The sequence below is a fragment of the Centroberyx affinis genome, unplaced genomic scaffold (assembly GCF_046629955.1).
Source record: "Centroberyx affinis isolate AG114_WGS23_722 - 3 ecotype Tasmania unplaced genomic scaffold, CSIRO-AGI_Caff_v1 ptg000483l_1, whole genome shotgun sequence".
In the NCBI taxonomy this organism is placed as follows: Eukaryota; Metazoa; Chordata; class Actinopteri; order Beryciformes; family Berycidae; genus Centroberyx; species Centroberyx affinis.
The window spans coordinates 393,975-413,012 of NW_027279140.1; the positions used below are offsets into that span (position 1 = coordinate 393,975).

The 19,038-nt window shown below is 40.3% G+C and overlaps 1 protein-coding gene across 1 annotated transcript; it reads right to left on the reverse strand.

Annotated features, from left to right (window-relative positions):
* Positions 1–3,993: 3,993 nt before the first annotated feature.
* Positions 3,994–18,879, reverse strand: aimp1a (aminoacyl tRNA synthetase complex interacting multifunctional protein 1a). Its single transcript, XM_071517265.1, has 7 exons — positions 18,750–18,879; positions 14,690–14,820; positions 13,360–13,473; positions 11,826–11,987; positions 9,650–9,858; positions 6,925–7,093; positions 3,994–4,278 (listed from the first exon to the last, which is right to left on the reverse strand). Coding segments are annotated over exons 1-7 (954 nt in total). The 5' UTR covers positions 18,752–18,879; the 3' UTR covers positions 3,994–4,111.
* Positions 18,880–19,038: the final 159 nt, after the last annotated feature.

Consider the following 19,038-nt stretch of genomic DNA (forward strand, 5'->3'; position numbering starts at 1 on the left):
AAGACTGGCGAAGCATGAAACCACACACAGAGGAGCATGCAAGAGCTGCTCTTTCAACTGCAGCCAAAATATGTCCATGGAGGTTTGTCTTTCACTCAGTGCTCTCTGCGGTATTTTCCACCCAAAATAAGTTTCTGCCCATCTACTGCCAATATTGATAGAGACGAAGCTGTTGATTATTTTTATTTGATAGTTTTTTTTTTTCCTTTTTTGTTGATTGTTAATTTGATCCAAATTATGATCGTTCACATTTGAGACATTTTCCATTGTGTAATGACCACACTGGTGATGGATTCTGGAAAATCTTTGAGGATATCATTACATCACACTATCACTCCATCACACTTGGTGATATCATGAAATTCATATGCCAATAGTTTTGTTTATACATGGAATCTCATTGAATCAACTATCAAGACTTGTTAATAAATTGGTGTGGTGCCACATTCCACAAAATTAATGAAACTCTTCAAACAAATTATTACATGGTTGAGGTTCTTTAGTTAGTTAAACACCAACTTCTGCTTTCTTGTTTTCTGGGATTTCATGCAAATAACTAAAAGTTATGAAGTTGACAAATATGTGGTATTCAAAGCTTTTTTTTTTTTAAACTAACTTTCAATAAAGTGAGTTATTGAAGTCAGTTAAAATGATGATCAGATGCAAGGCATTAAAAAGATGATAATAAAGAAAAAATAAAGAATAAGAAAGAGATAACATAAAAACATAGTAAAACATTCAATATATAGCAGCAGTCAGGAGCAAAAAGATTCAGGAGGCATGAGAGCTGAGATTAATGTCTGCAGATAAAAAGCTGTCAGTTTTCAGTAAGTTGTAGAGAGTGTGCCAGAGACACAAAAGGTATTTTCTCTAACTTTCTCTTAACGCTCCTTGAGAACGGTGGTGTTCCTCTAAGTGCTGGACCTCAGTAAGTTGAAGCTGTGACTGGAGAATGTAGGTGCAGAGGTAAAGGGGCGTTTTGTTGAGAATGGCATGTCAAGATGAAGGTCAGCTAATGGATTTGATGCAGGGGGACGGCCAGTCAAGCACAGATCACAGTGGGCACAGAAAGATCCCTGCTGGTACAAGAGGCACAGTGCATCCAACTGGTTTAATTCCACCTTTGAGGGAATTTCATAGGTGGCATCTTAATCGTCTAAAGCACAGATTATAGTCGCTTACACTAAGATGCACTTTGTGGAGTTAATTCTTTTTTTTCTGGTATAAAAACATGATGCTTGACATGGCCATGGCTTGGAGGATGTGGGTTTGGAAAGACCTGATGGCAATGCTTAATCAGAGGCTCCTTAACTTATTTGTAGATGTAGACAAATTAGAAATCAGTCCTGCTGAAGCAGTTGGTCAAATGATGGATGGAAAATGCACTGGTAGAATATCAGAACCAGGAGAAACTAAAATACGTGGTTCTTTGGTAATAGCCATGCAAACCAACAGACTTACAGTAAATAGCTACTGTACAATACAACCTAATCTATAAGTATATTTTTTAATAAATGGTGTCAGGGATACACTGGTGCATCTGGACATGAGGTCAGTGTTGTTCCAACAGTTTAAGTGAATTGGCATGAGGTGATTTTTTTTATTGCCACATAACAAACACAATGAAATGGATCAGCAGCTTATACATCATTTTTGAAAATAGGGTTTGGGGAAATTTGTAAAAAACAACACATTTATCAAGTTGACAGGTCCATACACACATCCAAAAGGTCTTGAAGTAATCAAGAAACACATGAAGTCTTGATTCACATCAAATCAAATCTTGCAATATTGAAATGCAAATCATACTGTCCAGTATGAATCATGACTTTTATCCCAGAAATTCACATTCCATCTTAAAGACCTGTCATATTTTGACTTTCACGCCTTGCCGCAAACTGTCTACTTGGCTTCAGAAATGAGAAATATATTCCTTATGGCCCCTGCCATTTCATGATGTTCTGGCTCTTGGTCACTGTTTTGTAGAGTTCATATTATTATCATGGACATCTTACAGGCCAGGAAATCACAGAACTACCTCTAGAAAAAAACAAAACTGTTGAAGTTGCTTGTTAATCATAGCTACAAATGCATCAAATCCTGGCTTCAGACTGGTGAGTGAAGTTCTCTCACACCTAGAGGGGCTCTTCAGGTTTTCCCCAAAATAATTCTTTCTCCTTCCCGCCACATTAGTCACGTCTGAAGGTGCCACATTTGTATTTGTGTCCACCTCTACCTGGTAGAATAGTTGTAGTCTCCCCTGCTCAGCTCGTGTTGAGGACATAACCTAGAGGAAAAAGAAAAGTGGTGGGAATGATAAAGTCACAGCAGCACCAACAGGCCCTCTTCATCTTGGTTTGTGGGGCTGAAAACCAAACACTAAAAAAGTCTGGAGCAGAGGGGATGGATGCAGCTGAGCATGACAAGTGAAAAGGCCTTTTTAATCTATGGTTAATCACAGAGCATGTGCGGTGCGTGAACCAACTAATCGTGAAACCAACAATCATGCCCCCAATTACTGCCTGACGTGACCACATCAAGGCCCGACTGGCCCGCTCTAGAGTCAACACATACTGTACATATGATGCTGCTTTGAAATAGAGGCTGTCTTGAAATAGTGACGTGCAGATCGGTCTCTGGCCGAAGATAATCAGGCCAGCGCTGATATTAAGCAGACAGTCAGATATGGACTACATTTCACTAGCCAGGATGTAATAAGAGCACATATTTGTGCTACAGGAATAGGTAACTGTCTGTTATACTGCACGCAATACCAGTCTGCCAGTTGCAGCTGAAATATCAATTAGGAATGTGGTCTGCGATCCTCTTTGACTCAAAATATCCTGGAGTGAAATTTCTTTTGGTCTGTGATGCTCCTTGTGGCCACAGAAAACCCAGAAAGAACATTGTGGTTTAGGTGAGAATAAGCTTTAGTGGAGGTCTATTACCAAAGTTGTCTGTGCTCATTTAGACCAAATGGAAGGTTTTCCTGTTCCAAATGTCGATGTGGACTTTAAGGTTCATAGGGGTCATGAAAGGACAGATAAAATCAGTTTCAAACATATAACCACCAAAAGCAAACTGTCTGATGGAGGGCAATCATGCAGGTATTTGACCAATAGTTGGACTCCATCTGTGTACATGCTACAGCAAAAACATATTGGCCTCCTCCACATTTTCATCAGAAGAAAAATATTTCTACAATATTTTTTGGTTTAGGCTCCATGACAATAAATCAATGTTTTTTGCTCCATCACCCTAAGTAACCTCATCACAAAAACAGATCCAAGAAAAATGTGCGGTTGAGCATGAGCACCAAAGAATATACAAAAGTTGCTATGGGCTAGAACTTAAAATCATAGGCTAGGGCAGTAAGCACAAGGCTGTGCGATGCTCCGCTTTGACCTATGACAGATGTTGTGCAATGTAGACGGCCTTAATTACTGTTGACACAACATTATAGGCTGAGGTAGTATAAATCAGTTTGATTTTGGTGTAAAGTAGTCGGTTTGTTCTGCACAGACGGATACTTCCGGGGGATGGGTGGGTAGACTTTTGTTTCAAAGGGACAACAAAACAAAGCAAATGGCATCACAGAGCCAAGATTGAGATAATGACAGTGAGCCAGGAGATTGGAGTTCATGGGCTGAGTACCATCTGAATAGTCCCTGCTAAGTGCTTGAGAACCCGATCTGTTTTCTCTGGGCTTTGTAGTACAACATCCCCATTTCATCTCCTGCTCATTAAAATGCCCAAGACTAGATGAAGTGAAACCAATGGATGCTCGCTCAAGACCAAGACGTGGAGCTGGAACCTCAAAATCAAAGCACAATCAAGCTAATGTGTCACAGGGTAAGAGACAAAGCAGGGAGATTGAAGCATAAACAAAACTGTATTGATTAACTATGCATTGCCTTTATAGACCATGGCAATGTCTATTTTAACTTATTGTTATAAGACAGATTCTTAGGACACATTTTAAAGATAACTTCCAAACTCCTTTATTGAACATCTTCAAAGCATTTACTTCCATTCATCATCATCCTGTTTCTCAACACCATAACCACCATCACTGAAGAAGATTGCTAAGTAAACAAGCAGCTCTGTTATTTTATTTGATTCCGCTGTTGCTCATGGTTTGGGCTTTGCACACTCCCTTGCCGGCGACTTCAAAGGCAGCTCCCTTGTAGGTTGCAACACACTGGTTATCTGTGCGTAGATCTGGCTGAACCTGCTCCCACACTTTCTTCTTGGGGTTCAGCTCTTTGTCCGGGTCACCTGCAAAGACGAAGACAGCTCGATCCATCAGAACCTTCTCTGTTCTCAGTTAGGCCCTGACGGATGCAGGATTTCTGGATCGAATACTGATATTTACATTTAAGGGGCGGAATTAGAGAATACTCATAAATACACATTCAATCTTTTTGTGATATGTCATTTCCTTGCATTACTGACTCAAACTTGTGGTTTTATCATATTCTACATGCACTGATCCTATCTGTGTCATTTGAGCTGATGCCGAGGCCAATAAACTGTGGAAACACTGTGGATAGGCTGACTTTCCATCATGCTTTATTAGAGCATCAATGTCTTTTTAAAATTGTGCCATTTCAAAACACATCTTAAAATAAAGTCAATTTTAAGGGGCTAAAAGCCCCTGGACAAACTATTGTTCTTCTCAACTTTAATTCAAAACATATAAACAAAGTCTTTCCTATTCAAAACACTCCATCCAGAGAAAATAATTAAGGGAGGCCCTCAGACTTTCATGATGGCTTTTGTTTTGATGTTGTCTGGCATTTGTGTGAATTCATAACCGGTGCTGGCTTGCTTCTGTTGGGTGTCAACTTTTTCCTTCTCTTCACAACCATCTTGGGGTATGAAGAAACAAATGTGTTTCATTTCCCAGGGCCATGCTTTCTCACAAGTTACAACACAAGAGTGGCAACAATTAGTTTTGATCAGAAGCGTGAAGGAGGTTTTGATGGGCAACTTAGGCACGCTCTTCAGTTGGAGCAGCAATACTGGGTCCCATTAGCTGGTGAAACGTGGGTAATTACAACCATGTACTCACACCAGCGATGGATTGGCTCTAATTGACTCTGCACTATGGGCGGTGGTGGGCACAGGGACAGAGGAAGACAGGGAGAGAGAGAGAGAAATGTCCTTTACCCCTCGTTCATTTGCCATTGCGAATGAACTTTTAAAAACAACCTCAGTTGGCACCATATTGTCCACACCCTGATGAAGGCTAAAACAATGGTGTTCTGAATAAAATGTCACGCAATGAGAGTTGAGTGTACGGCTACACTTTATTTTGTACGGATTTCGTTTTTGCCTTGGCCGGCACGTCTGCTTGGGTGTGCACTCTTTTCTATCTTTACATATTACCATGTTGTTAGAAACCAACAACAACTCAATGCCATGGAAAACAATCAACCAGTCCCATCTTTGCTTTAGTCCTCTGCTTCTCTGCTCTCTGGTGCTCCAAGTTTTCAGTGAGGCTGTTTTGAATGTGTGTAACAGCCATAAAAAAATGGTTTTGGCCAAGGGGAACCCTCATGAAACAAACAGCTTTAGGAGGGGCTGGGGACAGGGGTAGAGCAGAGATGAAAGCCTGGGCTGATGCAGTTGAGCTGCGGGTACTCGTACCACAGAGCCTCCCTCATCATATTCCACATTTCCAGAGGGAACTCCCAATTCGGTTATTGTTCTCTTAAAAGAAGACATGACTCTAACAAGACCACACCTCTCCTCACCATGTCATCCGAAGTGTTTTGCTTTGCCGACTGTGACCATATTTTTACATGAGTTCTGGGACAAGAGAGGTCTAAATCACAATCATATTGGCAGTGTGTTTCCCCTGTAACACTGTGGATGGTTTTTAACGTTATTGATCTTAAGGCCACATTCATTAGATATGTGTTTTCGGAATATTTGAAAGGAATGGCCTTGACTCTCTTACTGTTTAGGTGACACGTTAATTTGTTGGGAATGGAGTGCATATGGTCTCATTTTTCCCATAGACGTATTTCCTATAGTAGACTATGAGAAAAGAGCAGGTTCACATTCCCAACAGTAAGTGTTGATTAGCCTGTCAGCCAGCAGTCACAGGCCATTTAGCCACCACCAAACAGAGCTGAGGAGTCCTCTAATGAGAGCTTTCAGTGGGGTCTGAGAAGGCGTCATGACTGCTGTCTTCAAAGGAACGAATGTTGACGTCTAATGTTTTTTCTGGCAGCAAGAAGATTCATTGGCACTCTTCATTTCCAGAGGCATTTTGTGGATGCCAGGCTGGTGGAATTCTTTCAACACGCTCAACTTGTTGACATTTATTAACAAGCCACTGACTGCTGCATGAGTCTTTAGGCTGATCATAAACATGCTTAAAGCTGCAATAAACACAATTTTCTGCCCACTAGAGGGTTATAGAAATAGCTAAGCTAAGCTAACCATACCTACAGATAAGTGTTGCCGGTTACCAGTCTCTCTTTGACAGATCTTTCTCCTGCTGAAGGTTACATGTCCCACAATGACAAGTGAAGAGGTAGGTAGCAAGTTTACTAGTTGAACAAGTTTACTCGCTCACTTCATCGATTCCACCATTACGAGATTTTTTTTCCGGAATAGGAGGGGGCCAGCGCCACTTTTAAACAGCGATTGAGGTGGCGAGTTAGTTTTAAAAAAATAAAAAGCTACTGAAGGGACCGGAGGAGCTTCGTTCCGGTGCGGGATTTGACAACAAGCTTTAGAAAAAGAGACAGCTGGCCCATGTGTGTGGAATTTTTTTTATACCATTATGTCTCAATGAAATCTCCACATAGCACACATTCGTTTCAGGATTGGTCTGATGTTGCTTATTGCAGGTTCAATCTTTTGAGAGTCATTTCTATTGGTGAGGGTAAGGTAATTCAGTAAGAGTACCTGGGAACTCCTGGAACGTAACTCTGTCTCCGGGTACTGCTCCACTGGGGGGGTCGAGGATCTCGACCTTGTCTGGCGAGCTGGCACACATGACCATGGCCTGGGACACCACACCTCTCATCTTGGCGGGCTTCAGGTTACACAGCAGCACTGCCATGCGGTTCTGCATCTGCGGGGGATGGGGGATAAGAACACGATGAAATATCATCTTGCAACCCATTTACCGTAGAGAATAGAGACCATGAAGAAAAACAAGTTAAAAACTATTTATCATAGCAAATAAAAAACACCTTCAACTGGTGTGGTCTGTACTTCTGGATTGAGGATTGAGGTTTTCTTAATCCAATTCACACAGTGGTGCCATGTCCAATCTTCTCATTTTGAATTATTGTGTCCTGGTTTGTGTGCCTCATTTCATAAACCAAAGAGAGTAAACAGGAAAGTACGGGACTTTTAAGCCTGTAGACCTCTGCGGGTTACCAAAACTCGGAGAAGGCCAGAGGCGGTTTCCATCAAAAGCTTAGAGGAAGAGGAACCCAGCATTCCATGAGATGGTACATACCAAAGCTCAGAAAATAATCATACTTTTAGAAATAACTCCATAATCCTGAATTCACCCATGTTGTTATGATGGATTGCTTTGTCGGGACTTTGGTGGTAGTACTCATTTTTCATCTCTAGGCAGTTCTGGCTAGCCAGGGACAGTATGTGGATGTCTTGTAGCAGTACTTGCATAACAGATTTTCCTACTTAAGATGAGAAACTACCAGTACATATAAAAGCTTGCTTAACAGTCATTTTATAATTAGCCCCGTTCTCAGACTAGTATTACTTTACGGGTGCCCAATATTCATTGTGATGTTCTGGACATCCAAGAGGATTGCCCTAACACCGATAATGCAATTCCTGCACGTGTTTCACTCTTGCTTGACAGAAATGGATAATGGCTCATATAAACAAGAAATCAGTTAAAAAAGAATTAGATTTTGTATTTATTGGCTCTCTATGTAATGGATGGATAAAGGCAGCCAAAAACCAGCGGTAGCTTCACGAGCAATGTGTTAGGAAGAATTCTTGGCCTTTCTAGCTACAGTCAGAGAGCACTTAATTAGACCATGCTACAAAATGCCATCGTTGTCAAACAATCTAGCTTATTTAATAGGCCAATGTCTAATATTTGCCTGTGTACACAGAAAAACTGGCTGTCACCAAATATTTCTTCTTCAGTATTATAGTTTTTTTTTTTTGGCAGAGTCACACAGTGTTTAGTATACATGACTCCAGCAGGCATATGCTTCCATTTAGAGGATATACATTGTATACATATAATGTAGAAATGCAAGTATAATGTACAAAGGCTCCCTGGTTTAGGCTTGTGAAGAGACAAACTCAGAAATACTGTCGACCATAAAAGTAACTGGTGCTTTTCATATAGGTGCAACATTCAACATACAAATTAGTTTGCTTCAGGGACAAATCATAAAACCATGTGAAAGCCAAATGAAAACCAAGGCTTCATGCAGATCCCCGAATCACCTACATAAAATGTGTTGTTACTAACAAAAACCATCAGCACCAGTCTACCTAAACACTAAGTCACTTCAAATGGACTAATAAATCCTTCATAAGACCCTAGTGAGCCATTAACATATACGGTGCTGCTTGTGCTTTTAGTGAAAACAACTCTGAAATGCAGTCTGTGGTCAAGAAGTTAGAAAGCTAATATGAAAATCAAATGGTCATTATAGTCTCCGGTCTGCTTCACTCAAGACCTGCTAGACTCCTGTGTTACTCTGATGGAGAGCAGACTCTGCTCCAGACACACTACATGTCGCTACAGGCATAGTAACAAAGTGACAATGAAGTCAATATGCGGAAAAATGGTAACAACACACATGTTGCTCTTGGGTGTTTTTTCTCCCAACCATGACTGTTGATTACAAGTTATTACAACATGTTTTTTTACTGCACAATTAGAAAGTGGATGATGACATTAGCCAGAGCGTGTGAGCAAAACACGTAAACATTCTGTGGATTTGGCTTTTCTTTGACCCAGGCTGCCACAGATACAGCATGACAGTAGCTTGTACAGAGCAGGCACACTCATAGATAGGCGTTAGCTACATCTCTTTTGGACATCTAATTATATTGCGTTGGCCTCCAGAGCTTAGAGTTACACAGGTTTTCCAGCATGGGTCCAATGAGAAATTTGATTACTTTTCCAAGACTTTCCATGACCTAAAAAATGAAAATTGATTCCTGGGATATTTGTGCTGTTATTCAGCTCAGAAAAGTTTTAAGGGGATAAATAGTCTGGTTTCCACGTAAGGGCCGAACAGAGCCATTCAGGGATTCCTCATTATATAAGTTACTCAATTTCCTATGGGAAAAAGTAATTGCTTTTGTATTTTGTTACATACAAAGATGATTTACAAGCAGAGCTATATTTTCATGAACAAAATGGTGCTCTAAACGTTTCAAGTTGACCCTGGCAAACCAAGCTTGCCCTGTGAAGTGTCCACTTAGTATAACAACTGGCAACCACCAACTAAATCAATGTACTGTATGCATGAATCTCCAAATACATTCTGGGAGATTAATATAAGGTGACCAGTTCACCAATTTACCAAATTCCTTGACATAACCGCTGTTCTCTAAAAATGACATGATATTCCAGAAACTCCTTGACCAATGGAAACCCCCGATTATTGAAGTTGTGTTGTACCTGGTCCAGAGGTATGTGCTTGACCAGCCCGCTGACAACCGTCCTGGGAGAAGCTTCTCCCACGTCGACCTGCTCCACATACAGTGAGTCAGCATCCGGGTGCTTCTGGGCTGTGACTATGCGTCCAACACGCATGTCCAGACGAGACACATCCACCTTGGCGTCCTCCTGGCTGGGAGCTGCCTGCTTCTTCTCTGATTTCTCCCCTCCTGGAATCAAAGAGAGCTTTTGTTATAACAATCACGTACACAAACAGGCAGTGGATGTAGCCTCAATAATCTCAAATATCATAATTTCTCTGTTTCTTTTCACTTCATCTGCTCTATGTGGATGACAGAATGAGGTGAGACAAAGACTCTGATATAAATATGCTTTGGTGTTGTGTGTTTTCAGCAGAGAGAAAGCCAGACAGTAGTCATTCATTAAGCTTTAAAGCAAGGCTTGATGCAGAGAGTCATCTCTAAGGGCTTTGTGACACATACTGTATGTACATTTGGGCGTTGAGATTATTTCAGCCACATGGTATCTTTCCAAGGGGAACCATTGGGATCTATTTGAAAAAAAATCTGTGTGGAAACTATGCTGGGCAGCTGTCTGATTCAATTTCCTCCCAAAAATGAAATCAAAGCCCACCAATGACAGGCCCCAGGGTGGCATGCCTTTTATGCGATCGCTGCATGTACTCCAAGAAAAAAAAACATAGGACAATTAGTTTTCCACAACTTTCCAGAGATCCTTCATTAAATGACAATACCAATACCCTATTTTGGCTGAAGGTGAATGCTACATGATCCAGTGACATGACAGATGCTTGTCCCTCAGAGCCAAAGTACCTTTGACTGAGTGGGCTGGTTTGCTTGCAGACACTGATTCCAGCGGATTCTACTGATCAAATGATCACACAGTCTTTAATCATTCGTCTGGCCCACACCAGCTCTGAAGAATAAGAATTCCAATCCTCGCCTTTGGATGCTATTCAACATTCCTCCACTATGAAATCTTTGCCCTGTTGTGATGACAGCACAGCAGTGCAACATCACCAGTACGCAGCTAAGCTTACAGATGGGTTTGTAGGCTGAAAGGCGATGATTGTCTGGAGGAGGTGAGAACACAGCTACATTAAAGTCTGGAGTAACACATAGTTTTACACATACTAAAACAGTTAATCAACACTCTATTAGGAGAAAGAAGAAGATCTCATATTTACAGCTCTCTGACATCTGGACCTAAGAAATGCCAGACACACCAATGAGTTTGTCAATGTCTCAAAGCTTTTTGTTTGCCCTCTCTGAATTATAACCCCATAAATAGAGTAAATCCAGGCACTATTATTTCCGATCTGTAATTAATCCAGATAGCTTAATGTTAGAACAGAACAAAATGTTTGACTGTTTTACGTTTAAGATCATTTTCTAACAAAAACAAGGAAAACCCTGCCACAGAATTTCAAACACATTTCAAGGAATCAGCTTTTTAACAACACCACCACTATATCAATTACATAGGAGAGTTCATTTTTGCTTTGGAGATATGCATAACCTTCAGGATAACTCAGATCCACACAACAACATTAAATCAGAATCCGACTAGGCTTTCATTACTGGTTACATTGCACAAGGATGCGTCTTGTCATAGAAACAAGATGTATCTTATAATTCATAAAAGCAATCAAAACATTCACTAGGCCCATAACAAACGAAGCTTCAGTGATCATGTTTCCACTGAATCCCAAAGTATAAACTTGGATCCATCACAAGGCAGATATCCCTGCCTTCCATCCATTATCGCCAGATATTAGAAATTCAGATGGAGGAACCTGTTAGAATGTCAAATGGCTTTTAAAGCACTGAGAGCTGCATCCAGCCAAATGCTGATGGAAAAACTGGATCTTAAATGAGAGCTCAAGTTCCAAAAGGAAAGACATTTCAGAGAGGACCAAATAAATCCCTCCACACTGAGAAGTGAGCAGCTCTCACTTTTAATGGCTCCACTTTTATTCTGCTAACAAATTGAAAATGAAATATGATGATATGACTGTCATTATATGACAAATCTAAAGAGCCCTCGCTTCGGTTTCTAAAGCACATTGTAATAGACATGAAATCGTGTAACGATTCCTAATAGAACCTTGTGTTCGGCCATATTTTTTCCCCATCAATTTTTGCTGTGCCATTACCTTTTTTCTCTGGTTTCTTCTTCTTGCCTTCATCTTTGGGAGGGGGGCTCTTGGCAGCGGCAGCAGGGGAGGCAGAGATGGCGGGGCCTGAGGGCTGAGGAGGAGTGGGCTTCGAACAGCACTCAACACTCGTCTCACCTGATGGCATGGACACATCTCGCACTACAGGAAGGGCACAGGGAAAAGGTCATTAGAAAGGAGGTATTTAATAGGGGATGATAGTTATCGTCTGCCCTTTTCCCTGCTATCTCTGGTGACTGATAGCCACCTGGTTTCCCAAATGTCTTGTGTGAAAGGAAGGAAAGCAACAAGCATAGTAGTTCTGCAGCCGAAGAGACAATTTACATTATAAATACAGACCGAAAACTACTTCGTAGTTCTCCCTTTTCACGTTGGTTGCAGCAACATAATTCACTGAAATGATACAGAGGGAGTTTTATTTATACACCCAGTGGGAGGACTGGTCTCCTGATGCAAACAGTTTTGATGGGAAAATGACACAGTGTCCAAGTTGATGGAAACAAGGAAATGGAGCCATAAAGTAGGGAACAATGTCCTCAATAACTCTCCAGAAAAAAAGAACCCATCATTTGAGGCGCCTGATGTTTGTATTCCTACAAAATCTAGTGCCCATGTCTGACAAACATTGGTTTGCAGGCACACCACTGTCACCATAATGCTTTTAATTACCTTAATTCTAGGTTAGGACCTGAGATCGGGGCCTTTCAGGTTTACCTTGGAATCATCATTGCATTAACCTTTAAAATACTGCTGACAATGTGGCTAATTTCAGATTGAACATCAATTGCCACAGTTTCCATTCCTTAGTTGCACAAACGGTATCTCTCAAGGCCTTAAAGTCTTGTATCCAATAGTTTGTTTTTCTCGTCTCAATTACAAATCAGTGACTGAAATAAGCCGACTGAAATTCCCTTCAAAAAGCTTCATACTTATCCATGCTTTGATTAAGCTATTTTATGGCACCTTAAAGTCATTGAAATGAAACCCAAAAATAAACATCACAATTAGATACGTGGAAAAACAAAATCTTGTGTGTATTTGAACGCATTCCTCGAGTGTTCCAAAACAAACATGTTGAGAAGTTAAACTGATTATTTCTTCCAATCCTTTCTTTTCCCCCCACAGCTTCTTTCTGGAAAACATTACACGTGTGTTAATGATCTGAGCTGTGTTTGCCCTTGAGTGTCAAAGTATGTCAGAGGCACGATAGCTGACAGACATGCTGTCCCCATCGCTCTAATGGGTATTCTTGGATCGCTATGATTGTTTATAAAAAAACAAAATAGATCTGGTTATAATAGGCTGAGGCGAGAATGCAAAAGATGTTATCATTGATAGCACAAACCAAACAATGCTCTAATGAGCAACAACTGACATCTAATGTTCCCAAGTCAGGCACACACAGCGTCTTCTATAACTAGATATACTGGCTAAGAACATCAAGGTCTTTCTAAAGACAAAGACACATTTGCTCTCCGAGGGAAGTCTTTACTGGGAACCGGGCTCTACATACCTCCCCTCTTCTTCTCTTTCTCCAGCAGCTGCTTTTTCAGTTCCTCAATGTCATTCTTCAGTTTGGCATTCTCCACCATCAGTTTCTTCTCTTCTCTGACATTGGCCTGGACAACTGCATGAAGGCGAATTCCAGTCAGACTCAAAGCGCTCAGCACCATTACATAAAAATGAAATTTCACCATCTAGCAGGAAGTTTTAGGACTCCAGGCTAACTTTTTCCACCGGTGCCGCCAACATTTTTAGTTGGTGGCACCAGCAGATAATTTGGTGGCACCAATATTTTGGTCCAAAGACTGCTGCACACCCGGTAATTAACGTGTTGTCTATTGAAATATGTTGCCTATTGAAATTAATGTTGTGCCTAGAATGTGTCACTGTGTTGTGCCAATTGGATAAACATGGTACAAAAGTTAATGAAGCAGGCAATATGTTGATGTATTGATCGCCAATCTTGAGGTGAATTCTCATTTGATTTTAACCAAAATGTCTATCACAGACAACCAAAGCAGTGTTTCAGAGTATTATGACAAACCTGAAAAACGTATTCCTCACATAACCAAAACAACTGACACTTGGCAATGATAGGCCAACTCTCTGTAATTTGAAAAATTTGCCCAGTTTTACATTCATGATCAATGTTCTATCCTATCTGACAACAATGACTTTTGAAACAGGACTCCGTAATTGCATAGTGCATTATTGGATCAGAAAATGACTCAGAAATACTTGAGTACAAATCAAAATGACAGGCTACTGGACAGAGGTATACACAGCTGTCTCACTTAGTTTCAGGAAATGTTTCTCCACAAATCAAAAGCAAGTTATGCGTAAAACCTCTGATAGAGTGTGCCATTTTTAAAACTCTTTTTCAAGCCTAAAAGAAACAGTTTTCCATCTAATTATAGTCTACAGGAGGCATTAGAATCTGTGTGTTCGTGTTAAGAACAGGGTTCATAATGTTGCTGGCCTACTAATGTGAAATACAGTCCTTTTGGAACTTCACTCTTTAAATTCTAAGATTATTAATCATGTCTGTAGCCAGTTCTTCAGCCACACATTAAATCACCTCTAAGGTCAGTACAGATATTTATCATTCACTACACGTGAACATAGAATGAGCCCTTTTAACATACTGATTTGGCCTGTAAGTCTTGCCTGTTGATACAGTGTCAAGATAAAATTTGTTGCACAAGTTTAAAATTTATAATAGAATACTATATTACGAGCCGAAAATATCTATAGTTGGTATAAGACTGTGCTTAAAATGCCTTGGCTGAGGAACTTGTTCTATATGTGTCTGTGTTTTAGTGTTTGGTGCTCTCTCTTACTGGCTTTCTCCTTCAGCAGCTGGACTTGCTGTTTGAGGTACTCGATGATCTGGTCCGCCTCAGCCGCTCGCTGCTCCAACCTCATCAAGGGATTGTGACTCGACATCTTGACCAAGGACCGAGCTAGGAACCTGATGGATGCAAAGACACATGGCTGTCACTACTTGAGGCATTCATACAATAGGTATAAAGCATATGCTGAAGGAATTTTCATGATGCTGTCACACTTTGGGCTGGCTGCCCAAAGTGAAAGAAGTCTGGCATCTGTCCACAAGGCATGCTGAGAAGATAATCAGAGGAAAATGTGTTGATCGTCATAAAAATGAGACAATAAATCAGCAAATCCCTGCTCCCCACTCAGGAAATTCGAAAGGTTAGTGCTGTTTCTTCTCAGAGCAGTGCATGGAAACCTCAAAATTGCCTTGACAAATTCCAGGTCAAGTTGGTCAAACCAAATTCCCCAATGAATGCAGCAGAAGAGCCAAACCATCTGACAGTAAATGAAATATACTGTCCATCAAGTTCATTTCATTCCTATCCGTCTTTAATAAGCAGAAGTGGTGAAATCACATTCAAGTAGTTTATCCTTTAAACCATACTTGGCATCAACATTGTGTGCGTTTGGTTTTAGGACTTAAGTTCAAAAGGAATCAGACACTCGTGCCACTCCACCAAAATGCAGCTGGACACCAGTTTGGGTTTGGTGTAATGTGCCTTTAACATGTTGAGCTTGGCAAATTACTTCTTCTAACAAAGAGGAAAAGAAGGATTTTAACAAGACTAAGGCATGGAGAAGAAAAGTTCTTACACATAGTATAGGGAGGCGCTGGAAAACAACAGCTGGCCTGAGATGAAAACAAAATGTTGGGGGATGAGGAAATTAGAAACACAAAAGAGCTGGAGTTGATAATATCGAGGATCAAAGCATTGTTTTTTCGAGAAACTGAATTGATTTAAACAGGACCAGTGGTGGAGTAATAACAAGAGCCACAAAAAGGCTGATCTCATTTGGATAACCTCTGAAAATAGGTCCTGGAGCTGAGGTATGGCCCACAGCATGCAGACGTGAAGAGAAGTCATTTCTGCCTTGGATTGCAGACAGAATAGCCAAAGGTGTCAACAACGTTAAACTGATATTATGACTTAGGACTGATGCAGGCCTTTCAGAGGGAAATCATCACAACTAGGCATGGGACGATACGAAAATTTCATGTCACGATAATCCTGGCCAAAATAATTGCGATTCATGGTATTATCCCGATAATCATTAAAATATGCTTAAAACTCTTAAAATGGCACTAAAACATACTGGAATCACTTTACCTTACATTTTGTTAAGAAACAAATAATCACAATGAGAGAAAAAAATCCATTCATAAAAATAATCTACCTATCAACCTGATATCCAAGCATTCACATGGTTCAAAATAAATCAGGAAATCAATAGGACTGTACATTAGTGAGCTAGACAGCTTTTTCAAGTCACTCGTGAGGATATTCACGCTCATGTGAGGATATTCACGATTATCCCGATAATAGAAATTCACCAAGATAAAATTATCTTGAGTGTTTTTATCGCGATAAAAGATAAAATCTTATATCCTCCCATCCCTAATCACAACTGACTTCCATTTCAGAAGGCATAGACTGAGCCTCTAGCTCCAATCCATCTTCATTTAAGTGTGTCTTGGCTGTATGGAAACTATAATGTCAATGTTTGATCTCCTGGTTTGTGACTGTATAAACTTAGCAGTTGGCCAATGTTACCAGAAAGTTGATAATGTTAATGTGGAATGTAGACAGGGGAGAGTTGGTGCTCAAGTGACAGAAGGCATCTGACAACATCCATTCTGCCTGTCTCCTAAAAATAGGCTTAGCCACACACTTCACAATGGTACAGGCAAATATGCAATGTCTAAATCTGTTTTCAAATCAATAATAATAGAATGGACATCAGGATATTTATAGTTCATGCTCTGCTGCAGCTGTTCGGCCATTGCTGATTCCCCCTTGCATTTACTTAGGGGACTATTCATGACAGAATAGCAGAAGACTGTGACATTGTAGTTCAAATCAAATATGTAAATCTGTTACATTTAACCACCAGCTTTCTCCAATATGATGGTGGTGTGTGAGCAAACCTACCAGGCTACCAAGTATACCCCCCTTCCATGTTGCCATGATCAGTTAAGTTCTCGTAGTAAAAAGACAGGAGAGGGAATACTTCCCTACCTGTCTGCCAGCCAGAGCAATAACAGTGAAGCATGCCAGCACCACCTGAAGGTATTAAAAGGACCTACACAGTACAGCCTTTAATTTAAAAGATAATATAAGGTTCAGCTTTCAGCACCAGATAAAGCCTGGGGTTTTCAGCACACAAGAGCCTTCCTCATATTTGCACTTTAATGTGATAAAGTAGAGGCCTGCCTGACAGTTAAGCCCAAAATCACAGTCAATTTATTAAAATACAAGTGCTATAGCGCTTTCTAGGTGCTCAGGTGGAGTGGTGGGTTGGGGCATATCCTATCATAATTCCCCTAAACACTGCAAAAACGGTTCAGCATGGATGAACAAACAAATCAACAAACACCCCCGAGCACCTAATAATCCGTTGTGAAATTCGTCAGGTAACATATAAAAGGCAACAGTGATAACTATTTATAGTCTTCATAAACTGTTAGATGCAAATGGTACCAATAAGATGCCTTGCCATAAATAGCGAACAATGCAGTGGTTCGAGTTCGACAAAAACTTCACTCATAGTTTCCCAGAGTTTAGGTTTTGGTGTACGAACACCAACCTATCAATTTATAAAGCAAAGATCTAGAAAGAAAGAATTACTATGGCCTGGCATGATATTAGTGCAACGATTGGTCTTCCAGGTTGGTTGTATACAAACACAAGGTTCAAATTGTGAATCCTGATATTGATATTTTAGTTGGATAGTAACCATAGCTACACAAGAATGGCAATAGCAAGCAACTTGCGCTTGTCAAGGGCTCTTTAGATTTGTTTCTGTGTTTACTAATTATCCATCCACATGCATAAGTTTCTGGACCTACAAAGCACTAGTGCACTTCATTTTCTAATGAAGAAAACAAAACTTATCGGGGTAGCATATTTGTAAGCAAAATAATAACACAGTGGGCTGTAGGCCAATAAAAATTAGGTTAGTAAACTTTTAGGTGACCCAATAGAAAATGCAGCTCTGACTACCTATACCCCAAATTCTGAAAAGATGTCTTCACACACAGTCATCCACCTGGTACAAAATTTGGGGAGATTTTCTAATTGGGCACTCAGTGTCGGACATAAGACGTATTATCCTTGAAATACATAATTATATTACAAAAAGCCAATCAGAGTAGTATTTAAACTATCATCTGATTACAGTCATGATTAACTTAATAGGACTTATTTACATACGGTACATAACTGAAACTATGTGTATGGAAAGCATCATAAGGCTGAGAAATTCTGACGTCATTGCCATTATTTGGAGCTTCATCTAGTCACCTTAAAAATAGACAAGTGTAGCTCTTTTGTTTGTACTTTCCACTAGTTTGTGTGTGTGTGTGTGTGTGTGTGTGTGTGTGTGTGTGTGTATACTTGCAGTCAACGTCGGGGGACGTTAGTAAACTTTCAAACTTTGAACCTTCATCATACAGATAATAAAACATTACAAGCCAACTGATGAAATCACTCAGCAACAGATTACTTCAAAATCACTACAGATTACTACAAATTCAGTAGTCAAACAACAGTTACCTTATTTTCATAAAGAAGCAATCAGTATGAAACCTAGCATTAATTACATTTTGGAGTAGTTTGCTCAACAATGAGTATCCTGTTTAAAATTGAGTTAGCAAAGGTAGCTAGTCGGTTCATCCCTCATATAACTGGTAAACTATATTTCTGATAGAGAAAACTTTATAACTCGGCTAACGTCTTACAGTTAGTCCGCGCTAATTATACCTAGAAGGTACCACTGTTTGGTTCAAACACAGTTATACTAGCTAGCTAAAGCAGTAAGATATAAAACAGTGATTTTTAAACTTACATTGACTCTTACCACAGCCACAGACACGTTTCAGTGAGCGTTGACACCTGCTAGCCCTGCTAGCTTAACGTTAGCTGCTGCAGCTGTCAGACAGGCAGTCAGGCAGCCACCCGGAGACCAAGTTGTTCAGGCCCCAGCGGCTAGATCTGTATACTGTCTGGATAGGATAAATGCCCACGTATCTGCGTTGACATCCGCTATAGAGATCGGACGCTTTAGTTGCAATTTAAGGAGTCAATTGCAATCGCCTGTGTGTGATTTCTACAATCAGAAACGAAACCACCAAATC